Source organism: Lactuca saligna, chromosome 9 (genome assembly GCF_052625555.1).
Source record: "Lactuca saligna cultivar CGN05327 chromosome 9, ASM5262555v1, whole genome shotgun sequence".
NCBI classification, from domain to species: domain Eukaryota; kingdom Viridiplantae; phylum Streptophyta; class Magnoliopsida; order Asterales; family Asteraceae; genus Lactuca; species Lactuca saligna.
The window spans coordinates 174,259,435-174,271,236 of record NC_136425.1 but is presented as its reverse complement, the minus strand read 5'-3'; the positions used below and the strand labels follow the sequence as shown (position 1 = coordinate 174,271,236).

The following is an 11,802-nucleotide window of genomic DNA, read 5'->3' as shown; positions in this document are numbered from 1 at the left end:
TAGTTTTTTTTATTATAATTATAAGCTTTTTAAACTAAAAGATAAATGTTACTCGACATAATTTTTAGATTATTAGTTTATTGTTAAATAAAAAAAATTAAGCTCAAAGTTTTTTTTTATTCGGGTTATAGAATATATCTATAGCATATTAAATAGCTTTATTAAAAAATAAAGTAAATTATATTTTGGGTCCCTAAATAATAGCATTTTTGCAACTTTAGTTTATTTTGATTTTGTCCCGTATTCCAAATAAAATGACTAATTTTTGCAAATTTGATCCTGATTTACTCATTTTACTTTAAACATATATCAAAACTGTAACAAAAGAGCTCAAGACAAAAATTACAAGAAAATTTTGATTTGAAACAGAACCAATAAAACTGAATGTAATTTACACTTGAAAGATTAGATTAGTTTTATACCACCATACTCTTTGTAATCATATTCAACAACCATGGATAAAGTACACGTTTAACTTCAAGAACCAAACACAATTAGTCAAAAGTCCAAAACTTTTTGGAACATAAACATAAATAAACAAATTCTCATTACCAAAATGTCATCAAATACAAAGTGTTATAACTTATGACACTTCACATTAAGCCACTAGAATGCTCTTCTTATTGGTGAAAAAAAAAATGGTGGAAAGGTCTCACTTCTCATTGTTTTTTACACATATATCGTCCAAGATAGGAAAATTACAAATGCAAATATGGACAGGTGGCAGATGATCATTCGTCTTCGTTGACCAGTAACGCGAATGAAAATGGAGCAAATTTGTAGCCATCTCCTTCATAAAACTTGTTTTGAAACTCCACCCAGTGAAGCCTTAACGCGTGTAGAAAGGCACTAAGTGTTTCCATCACCAACAACACCCCCACAGTTGCAAACACAAATACAATTATCCCCACACCAAGAATAATCACATTATTGTACCTATTTATAAATTCAAAAAAAAAAAAAAAACAATTAATTAATAATAATGTTTGTGTAGATATACATACATGAGACTGATGTTGATTAGAAAACTTACCCCCAAGCAAGAAGAAGAACCTTCTCGTAGAACACAGTGGATAATTCCGAATGCGCCAAGCTGAAATTACAAACAAGTTTCGTTATCAGACATAAAAAGTTGCAGAAATGGTCCCTGTGGTTTTGTCACAGTTGCAGTTACAGTCCAGCTTTTAAAAAGTTGATAGGTCCCTATGGTTTTGGTCGTCCCTGTTCTATGTGAAAAGACTATCTTGCCCTTTCTAATAATAATTTTATTTTTTTAAAAGAAAAGAGGATTAAAATTTACCTGAGTGCCCATAAACGAAGATAGGAAGCAGTATTTGAGACAGCTCCAAGTACAAACTCAATTGTATGAATAAGTTGATGAACAAACACCTCACTGAACTCAAATTCCTCTTCATGATCATGGGAGCCATGATGACCTCCCTCCACCAGTGACTCATCGGTCCCTTCAAGTGCCACGTAGGAATCACCTTGGTGTGTCTGGAAGTGGAACATTAATATGGTCTTTTAATATTTATTTAAAAAAAAAAAAAAAAAAGAACATGACATACCCTGTTATGCTGTGCCTTTAAAATGAAAGGCTTGGGAAGCAGCATCCATGGGACAGCAATTAAGGATAGAAGTAGTAACACAAGCTGCCATTGTCAATGAAATCATTTCTATTAAACTTCAGTTGAATAAAGTTTATTTTTATAATAAATACTTAACATTTTTTGGTTTATTCATCAACTTAATTGATTTGGTTTTCTAGTTATAAATTAGTGTTGGGAGGAAGAGAATTGAACCTGAACGGTTTTCTGATTTGGGAAAAGCTGATTTTCAGCAAGGTCATCAGTGGGGCTAAGGAACATATATATCATTACATGATATAAATCAGCTTTTGAACCAGTGATCCACTTCAAAATAATAAGGAATGAAAGGTAGCCAAATAGACCGTTTAAAAATATCATCTGGGGTATAAATTGGAACCTGAACATTTTGCAACATATGATATAATTATTAATTAGTAAACATACATACATACGTAATAATTGAAATATGGTTAACAGAACTCACCAGACATTGACACTGTTCTTGAAGTAGATAGCATTGAAAAAGCTCAATACTATTCCAAGGTTCATTTGTGCAACACCAAGAAGAATTGACATTTTCATCTTTAAAGAATTGAGAAATGGTAATTCACTTCGACTTCCATGCCATACGGGGTCCACACCAAATGGGTATGTGTCACCCACCTTTATTAAACCTATAGTCGTAGCTTCACTGCATGCACCAAAAAAAAAAAAGATTAACAAGATAAAGAATAATTACATTTCTGGTCCCTGAGTATAGCTGCTTTTATCAATTTTGGTCACAAAAAGTTTTTCTTGTAATTTGGGTCCTTAATTGAGGTTTTTGTCCCTCCACTTCCATGTAAAATGGTTATTTTTTTTTATCCTAATTAATTTTTGTCCTTATTTCAGGTTCAATTAACGTTTTTCTTCCCTATTCCAAGTAAAATGGTCCCCAAGTATACCAGATATTTTCAATTTTGGTCCTTATTTGAGGTTCGTGTAGCATTTTTTGTCCTTGATCCAAGTAAAATGAGTATGACTACTTTTGGTCAGTAATGTATTACCACATTTTTACAATTTTTTTCCCAAAAAGTTTGTCTTGCAATTTTGGTCTTTTTATTTGAGGTTCTTGTAACGTTTTCCATTTCAATCCCAACTAGAATGACTACTTTGATCCCTCATTATAGCTGATTTTTGCAGTTTTGGTGCCAAAAGTATAGACATTTTACAACAAGGGACCAAAACATTTACAAAAATCTCAAATAAGGACCAAAAATGAAAAAACCATTCATACTTAGGGGCCAAAAATGCAATTTACTCAAAGATAACACAAACAAGGGGGTGGGGTGGGGTAAGTACCTGCAGGCATCATCACGACAGGCATAGGCTGATGGACTAAATAACTCAAAAGGAACCGAGAAAAACTCATTATATATCAAACCCGTGTAGATTGAAAACAAAGCCATCAAGAATATAACATATCGACCCCCAAAAGTCATTTCCATTATGTCTCCAAGTTTCTGTATTCATTTCACATAAATTATAAATTCAAAATCTATCTCTCATAAGATTAATTATGATATATATATATAAAAACTGGTTACTTACCTGACTCGAGTATTTCTTTTCCTTGAATATTAAAAATAAAGCTGCAATCAGGATGCATATGCCATGCCCCCAATCACCAAACATCACAGCAAAAAGAAATGGAAACGTGACAACAGTGTATACTCCAGGGTTTGCTTCTTGATACCTTGCAACACTGTAGCAACATGAAATTCATATAATAATAATTGGATTACATTTTTCAAATCACATTCCATTTACCCCTACAGAAATGCTTACCCATATGCATCAACAATTGTTTGAAAAGACTCGGTAAATTTATTTGTCCTGAAATAAGTTGGGGGCATTTCTTTCGTATGCAAAACTTGGAAAATCGCACCCACTTGTGACTTAGCATCAATTGTAGCCTGCTGGAGTGCTTCTTGAATCTGCAAAGACAAGGGGCAGAAATGTAATTTTATATATACATATATAGTAGTAAAGACTAGAGAGTGATATAAACCTGTTGGGTTGCAAATATGGGACTCCATCCTTCAGCAACAAGACACTTCTTTGTTACATCAAAACTAAGCATATTTAGCGTGTGATAAATAGATTTCTCCTTTCGAACCTTAAATTAGCAAACATAATGAATTCAATGTTAAAAATAAAACAAAGATATTATCTTTATAAATAAAAAGCAAAAAGCATTGCTTGCTATTTCCTGCAATTTTCTCTTTATTACACATACCAGGTCATTCCATTGTTCATATTGTTTTGCAATGGTTTCCAACAAATTAGTACGATGCACAAGTCCAGTATCTATTGTTGTCTTTAGTTCAGATAGCCTTCCGGATACCTGGAAAGTTACATTTTTATATAATCAGTGTCTTAATTTTATAAAACTCTATTTTATAAATATCAAGAATTCTGTGTACCTCAGTTATCATTTGTGCTTGTTTGCTCAAATCTTCTGGAAAAGGGTAACGATTTGCTCCAAAAGCTTCACATATCTTAAGAATCTTGCTCTTGGCTCTTTCGCCAGAAAAGAAAACCACAAAAACGCTTTTTTGAACCTGTAAAGCAGTAGTCATGTTTAATGCTGACATGGATGACAGGTATTAGCTGACATGGAAATTGAAACTAACCTTTTCTCCTGAACTAGGATCAGTAACAGCTTCATCAACAGAAGATTGCCTTAAAAAGACATTACCCCTTGTAGCACGAAACAGAATTCTTTCAAAAGCCATGGCTTTTTCTTTAGCCACAAGCCCAGTGATATACCCTAGTTTGACTTGCTTTCCTTGGTCAACTGTTGACTCCTATACATAAACATCAGAAAGAATCATGGAAAGAAGGGGAAAAAAGTTCAAATTTAAAAGCACAAACAGGTCAAAGAACACCTTATACTACTCAACTATCCTGATTTCAAGCCTTCACACTCTCATATCAGAAAGAATCATGTACATGTCAAACCTACACTCAGTAATGACTAATGAAATAAACTAATGATGTCATAACATGTACCTGATCAGTCAATAGAGGAGTTTCCAAAGATTCTTCAGCACCCTGATGTGATGAACCTTCTCCCTGATGTTCTGAAGCACTGCTTTGAGCCACTTTGAAAAACTCTCCAGCCTGTGAAACAGTTATTTACCATAAATGAAAAGAGTAAAAGGGTAGCCAATAAGTGTGGAAAAAGAACTGGCATAAGATATACCTTTTGCAGAACAAGCTTATATTCTACAAGCTCATTATAGCCACGCTGCAACTTTTCACTATTTGCATTGATTTCAACAAGCTCGGCTTCAAGATCTCCAAGATTCACCTAAAAGACCACAAGAGGAAGAAAAAAATTAAGTTTTTTAAAGATGGTATAAGTTTATGTATGGATAAGAAAAGTTGTATTACCTCAAGATCATCCAGATTAAGGCCAGCTTTGGTATCGAGTTTCCCAGAGGGAATGATATCTGCCTTTGACATTTGATCTTTGAAGAAACGCAGCTTCCGTGCCAATTCTGCGCATCTTTTAATCTTCACAAAAGAAGCAAGTTAAAATACAGATCCAATAAATAAAAGTTTCAAGAAGTAAACCAATGTCAAAGCTTACAATTTCCAAACTTCAATTGCAAATGCCAAATTCTATTCCTAATTTAAGACTCAAAGGGTAATGAGTAGTCAAGTGTTCAAAGGAAGATTAAAACTCACCTGGCCTGCATATGTTCTCTGAAAAGGGCTTTTCTCTACGTTCAGCTGTAGATACCAATAACATTAAGATTAGACCTATATTAGAAACCAAATTCACAAAACAAGAAGATACACTAAAAGGTAAAGTTTGAAAAGTATAAAAAGCTCTTCTAGATTTGTTCTTTTTTATTATTATGCTAGTGGAATCAAGCATTATCTCTCAATCAAACCTTTATCGACTATATATATATGCCATCAAAGCCCTTTCTGAGATAACTAACTTCATTTTTATTCACTGGCTTATTCCGCTAACCTAAAAGAAATTGTGGAGTAACGAATCAAACGTCTATTTCAGCTATTCATAGATCGCTATAACATATAACTTGCTAAAAACCAAAAGATCAAATCGAAAAAAAAAAAATCAGGATGCTGAATTCAGCCAACCAACCCTAACTTTCAGCTCGATCAATCAATACCACTCACGTAAAACGTAGCAACACCCTACTTGTAATAAATCAACTAACATCCAAACCTCAGTTTGCAAATCACTACTAGCTAAACTCACGATGCACCAAGAATTCACAACAATTACATCAATAACAACAATGATCTGTAAAAATTATAATCGCAGGTATAGAGAGAGTAAGTGCTGACGTCTTTGAATTGAATGAGGCCGATATCTCCAAGATAAGAGACGGTCAAGCGAGCAGACTCGATTGGAATGATGACTTGTATTAAGTGCATCGGCTCTGAACGGAACAGATCCATCGGCGGACAACATCCGCCTCCGCCGCCGTGCTCCGCCATCTGTAGACTTTCGATTGCGATCAGAATCGTTCGTCGAGATCGATCAGTATCTCGGCAGCAGAGAAACAAGATGAACCCAGAGTCTCTGTATTACCGCCTCTATGTTTTCACAGCAGCCACGTTCTTCCGATTGATATTTTATTTTTTCTGTTTTTTTTTTTTTTTTTTCTTTCTAAAAAAAGTAAAATAATAATTGGGCTATAATTTACAGCGAATAGGTCCCTATTGGCTGTTTTATATTTTAATAGTTTCGGAATATACACGTGTATGTCATGAATTACACATAACACGGGTGTTTGCGTAAGTGTTTTGTTTGTTATGTTCATATAAATATTAATAGGTTTTATATATTCTAATAATAATATATTTATGTTTATTGGATAATCGGTTTTATATCATGCTAAAGTTAGTGGGCTCGGTATGGGCACAAGCCGCACAACATGCTGATATGGCTAGGCAAACACCCGATGCTCACAATGTTGGGTTTTTATGTTGTTGTGATTGCATGTAGTTGTAACTTGTAAGGATTTAACACGTTAGGTCTATGATAAAACAAATTTCATCATCAAATATTAAATAAAGTTATCTATTATTTTTTCATATTACCTTTATTTTGTTGTTTGGCAAAAAGTTGTTTTCTCATAAGAAAGTCTTTTAGTTTACTAAATATCATATCATTATAACTTCAAGTAATAGAACTGAATTCAAACAAAACCATCGAGATTAAACAATTCATAGCCAACAGAAGAAAAAACGAACAAGAAAATCATACCAAAAAATGCTAATTTTTCTAATAAAAGGATTGTATAGAACTCTAATACCATATGAGCTAATAAAATAGTATCATGTGAGCTAATAAAACAATAGAGAGAAACATTGTTAGGATTTCATTATCGAGAAAATGTATACTACAAGGAACATAAAAGACAATTATAAATAGGAAAACAATCTACAGTTAACCTAGATAAAAGGTTAAAAAGACGTAATGCTAAAAGAGCCCGATAAATTTATTAGGCAGACAATTAATAGGAGTTTCCATGCTTTCAAAGCCAAGTAGAAATCTGTAAATGTTTATTACAGACTCATGTGCTAATAACCCTTTGTATTGTACCATGTAATTCTAGTTTCTTGTTTTTCATTTGAATATAAAAAAATAAGTAGATGGTCTAGAGAATGCTTGATTTAGTTATACTAATCATCTTCAAATAGTGATGGTTGATCACGTTTTCGACAAAAATGATACATTGGAAGAATCCGTTGGGTCTTCCAATATCAATAGGTCGATTGTTTCGCTCCTGTATCTTCCAAAAGGAAAAAAGATCTATGAGAGTTCTTTCCTGAATCCGAAAGAGAGTACTTGGGTTCTCCCAATCACTAAAAAGTGTAGCATGCCTGAATCCAACTGGGGTTCGCGGTGGTGGAGGGATTGGATCGGAAAAAAGAGGGATTCTAGTTGTAAGATATCTAAGAAACCATCGCTGGAATTGAGATCTTATTGAAAGAGAAAGATCTCAAATATTTGTAGTTTTTATTTGTATATTATAGGGATGATCCGATAATAAACTCTTCATGGCTCCTACTGACATTATGTTAGATGAAGGTGTCTAAGCTCATAACTAAATCGGTATATACTTGTAATTAGAAACAAAGTCATTTTGGGGTCCCCTCATAACTACAACTTGGTTAGAATGACATTTGTAGAATATATATATATATATATATATATATATATATATATATATATATATATATATATATATATATATATATATATATATAAAGATTATTATATGATTAGTAAATTATAATAAATAATTTGTTAATATATTATATGATTAATATATTAATTGAAAATATTAATAATTAATTAAGATTTAATCAGAAATTAATTGGAATAAATTTTTTGGATTAATTAGTATTAATTAAAGGTGCATGGGGTAAGCTAAAATTGTTCAAAAGTTGAACAAATAAAGGGTTCCAGAACCTTCCCATGGGGGACGGTTTTGGGATGCCATAATAAGGCATTCTGGAAGCCTCCTTATAATTAGGTGTAACATCCCGATGACGAGGTAATTTCAATTTTAATCCTATGTAGGAAGAAATATTGCATTTTTGCCCTTGTGCATGAGAAGGATTGAAAAATAGCCCACATCGGCATTTTGGTATTTTGGTTGAGGCTTAGTATGTTGGATGTACATTTCATACGCAAGGCGTACATGCGAGAACTTTGTACGTTGGTCGTACATCACGTATGCAGGGCATACGTGCGAGGTTGTCAAACCCTAAATTTTAGGGTTTGGACCCTATTTAAACATCTTTTTGGCCCCAAGACCTTTACCCTCATTAGCCTCCACCTAAAAACCGTCCCTCCATCTAACCCTAAGTATGAAGAGTGCACCTTGAGCTCATTTGTGTGTTTTGGTGGTGTTCTTGAAGAAGAAGAAGAAGAATGTAACATTCGAGATTTAGTATGATTCCTTTTAACCCCTTAATGTAAATTTCTATCATTCTGGTTCCTAGCTAGTACACAGCGCGTACTCTATGAGTACACTTAGCGTACTAGCTTATCTCAGGTTTGCGGGTTCACCCACGTACACGGGGCGTACGTGGAGTACGCATGGTATACGTAATGCAGGGGAAAAACCTAATTTTTAGGATTTGTGCCATATTTAAGCAACTTATAACACCCTTGGACCCTCTATTGATAAGCCTCCACTCCACTATACCCTAAGATCGAAACCCTAGCCTCCCATAGTGTGTTCTTGAGCTTTGGATGTAATTTTGTGTTGTTTTGGTGTGCATTGAAGAAGGTGGTGCTTAGTGATCAAGCTTTGGTTGGACTTAAGGTTGTAGATCCAGATTCTTCATTAAGTTTGCTAGCTCTAGAAGGTATAAAGTTCTTATATTGGAACCTCTTTGTGTTAGATTGAGATTAGAGCTTGGTTTTGAGCTTATGGTCTTTTGGGTTCTCTATGGGAGTTTGAGTCACTCCATGAGCTAGGATGCTAGACCTTAGCCCCTCTGATGTTCCTTGTGTAAAAAGGTGCCATCTTGATGAATCATATTGGTCCACGCATGAGTTAGAGTCCTTATTATGGGTCTTAATGGACAAAATCAGGTTTTGGGTCCCATTAAGACATCCAAGGTGATAAAGTTGCAAACTTTATGCATTAATACCTTGAAGTGAAGTAGATCTGAGATTTGGACATTAAGAGTTTTAGTGGTTAAGACAAAACTGGACAAATGGGGCTTTGGCCGGTACGCGAGGCGTAATCACTGGTATGTTGCGCGTACTGGGTTAGCTACCTGATTTCGAGTCAACACTCGTACACCGTGCGTACGAGGAATACATCAAGCATACGAGGTGAAGTGGGTTTTCTTCGTTTGGGGCTTTTGGGCTCGGGATTATTTAGGCTTTTAAGGTTTAGGCCTTGTTGGGCCATTGGACTTTTGAACTTGGGCCATGGATGGACTATGGGCCTGCTTAGGATTAGGTTCATGATGATTGTGGGCTCAATATTTAATTAAGGATCTTGGAATCCTTAAATATTTTCTTGGAATAAAGGTAATAAATTTTGATGATGGTTTATGTTTAAATCAAAGAAAGTATTGTCTGGAATTATTGCATGAGTATGGGATGCTTGGTTGTAAACCTATAAGTACACATTTGGAAACAAACTTTATTGTAAGTTCAGGTGATATTGATGAAAAAGATAGATTGTTTGAAAATAAAACAAAATTTCAAAAGTTGATAGGTAAACTTATTTATCTTACAATTACAAGACCTAATATTTCTTATGCAGTTTAGGTTCTTAGTCAATATATGCACAAACCAAGAAAATCTCATTTAAACATTGCTTTCGGATTGTTGAGATATTTGAAAATTAGCCTTGGAAAAGGAGTTGCTTTAACTAAGTCAAGTGTGTTTGAATTAAAAGGTTTTGTTGATGCAGACCGGGCTAAGTGTTTAGCCACAAGGAGGTATGTATCATATTATATGGTTTATCTTAATAATTGTTTGATTTCTTGGAAGAGTAAGAAACAGTCTACTTTTTCTAGGTCTTCTACTGAATCAGAGTATAGAGCTCTTGGTTCTATTACTTGTGAAATAATTTGGGTCTTAAAGATTTTGTTTGAACAAAAGTTAAAAATCTTATTCCTGTTTCTATTTTTTGTGATAATGATTCAACGATTAAGTTAGCTCTTAATCCTGTATTTCATGAAATGACAAAACATTTTGAAATTGATCTACATTTTGTAAGAGAAAAAATTGCTAGTGGTGTATTGAAATTGGTTAAAATAGATTCTTCTGAACAAAATGTTGATATTCTTATGAAGTCTTTGAGTGTAAAACAACATGATTTTTTAATAAATAAAATGGGTCTTATTGATGTTTTCAGAAAAGGAAAATAAATATTTCGATTGAGGGGATGTTGAAAATATATTATCCTTGCAATCTCATATTTATTATTTGAAATAAAATGTGATATATAGTTGAAGGGTATTTTGTGTAAAGAGTGTATTTATGACGTTTCGTTTCTTGTTCGTTCATCATTTGGTATCGGAGCCTTAGTTTGGAAATTCGGGCATACTATCAGGTGTGTTTGAACTCAAACTGAGGGTTTGGTAAAATTTTCAGAAAGAAATGTTTTATAAAAGAATTTTCTAATAAAATAATAAGGGTGTGGTAAATGCAATCGACCGAGGTCAAATAAGTTTTCCAAAAATACCTATACATGTTTTGTGATATGCTTTGATGTGTGAATCTGTGAATCGGGTGCTAGTTAGGGCTGAGGATCTGCTCAAGATTTGCATGATATAATGCTAGGAGAGATGTCTTTATATATCTACTGTGTTATTATTATTATTATTATTATTATTATTATTATTATTATTATTATTATTGTTATAAAATGTTCAAGTTAATTAGATTATATATTAATTCAGAGATAAAGATATCAAAAACTTCCCAGATTGGGTGATTAAAGGCGCTACCTTAATGTTGCCCATTTTCTTTAACATCACTTCCATTTATCTTATGAGTGTGTCAAGTCAGATGTAACATGTTATGTTAGATGTCACGTCAGCAAATGTATCCAAGTAAGCATCCAGGAGGCTTGGTTGACCGGCTAGGGAGAGCAAAACCGAATAAATGTCCAAAAATGATAAAATTTAGCTAAATATGAGGCATTAACCAACATAAAAAAACAACTTTGGGTAAACTTGACAACTTTAGGATTTTTGTGCAATTAACCCAACATATATTTATCTGAAAGTAGTTGTTACGAAAACAAGAAAGAGCAGTACAATATAAGTTTCGAAAAATTCATAAGATTTTATTTGTATCAAGTAAATTAATTATTAGTATAACTCACCCACAACTGAAGTCTAGAGTTTGAACTATTTATATTGATTAAATATTCAAGTTCATATTAATCTTGTCTGGTGATCTTTCCCAAAAATAGTTAAATGATAAGTAATTAGTAATCATTTGAACACTTGGAATTTTAGCCGGTAATCTTCCGAAAAATCTTATATTTTGTATTCATTAACGATAAGGCCATGACTTTTTAATAGAATTATAATCTTGTTGTATTTTTTCTTCTGGCATAAGGTATTATCATATAATAATCTTACTATAATCTTATTTTATGTCTAAATATTTCAAATAACTTTTAACAACTACTAATCT

At 33.2% G+C, this 11,802-nt stretch overlaps 1 protein-coding gene across 1 annotated transcript; it reads right to left on the bottom strand.

Moving 5' to 3' along the window:
• Positions 1–530: 530 nt before the first annotated feature.
• On the bottom strand, positions 531–6,235 carry LOC145014504 (V-type proton ATPase subunit a3-like). The gene is made up of 18 exons (XM_078972885.1): positions 5,958–6,235; positions 5,325–5,369; positions 5,028–5,150; positions 4,837–4,944; positions 4,644–4,754; positions 4,265–4,438; positions 4,055–4,192; positions 3,868–3,975; positions 3,640–3,747; positions 3,417–3,565; positions 3,180–3,333; positions 2,931–3,091; positions 2,074–2,280; positions 1,803–1,986; positions 1,569–1,652; positions 1,301–1,497; positions 1,034–1,093; positions 531–936 (listed from the first exon to the last, which is right to left on the bottom strand). The coding sequence occupies exons 1-18, from the start codon at positions 6,108–6,110 to the stop codon at positions 732–734; spliced, it is 2,469 nt and encodes an 822-aa protein (XP_078829011.1). The 5' UTR covers positions 6,111–6,235; the 3' UTR covers positions 531–731.
• Between the last annotated feature and the right edge of the window lie 5,567 nt (positions 6,236–11,802).

What these genes read in the sequence shown, in the direction of transcription:
- LOC145014504 (XM_078972885.1), bottom strand. Translation starts at nt 6,110, where the DNA reads ATGGCGGAGCACGGCGGCGGAGGCGGATGTTGTCCGCCGATGGATCTG. An exon ending in ATAAGCTTGTTCTGCAAAAG is followed by an intron (nt 4,755 to 4,836) that starts GTATATCTTATG and finishes ACTGTTTCACAG; the next exon opens with GCTGGAGAGTTTTTCAAAGT. An exon ending in ACAATTGTTGATGCATATGG is followed by an intron (nt 3,334 to 3,416) that starts GTAAGCATTTCT and finishes ATGTTGCTACAG; the next exon opens with TGTTGCAAGGTATCAAGAAG.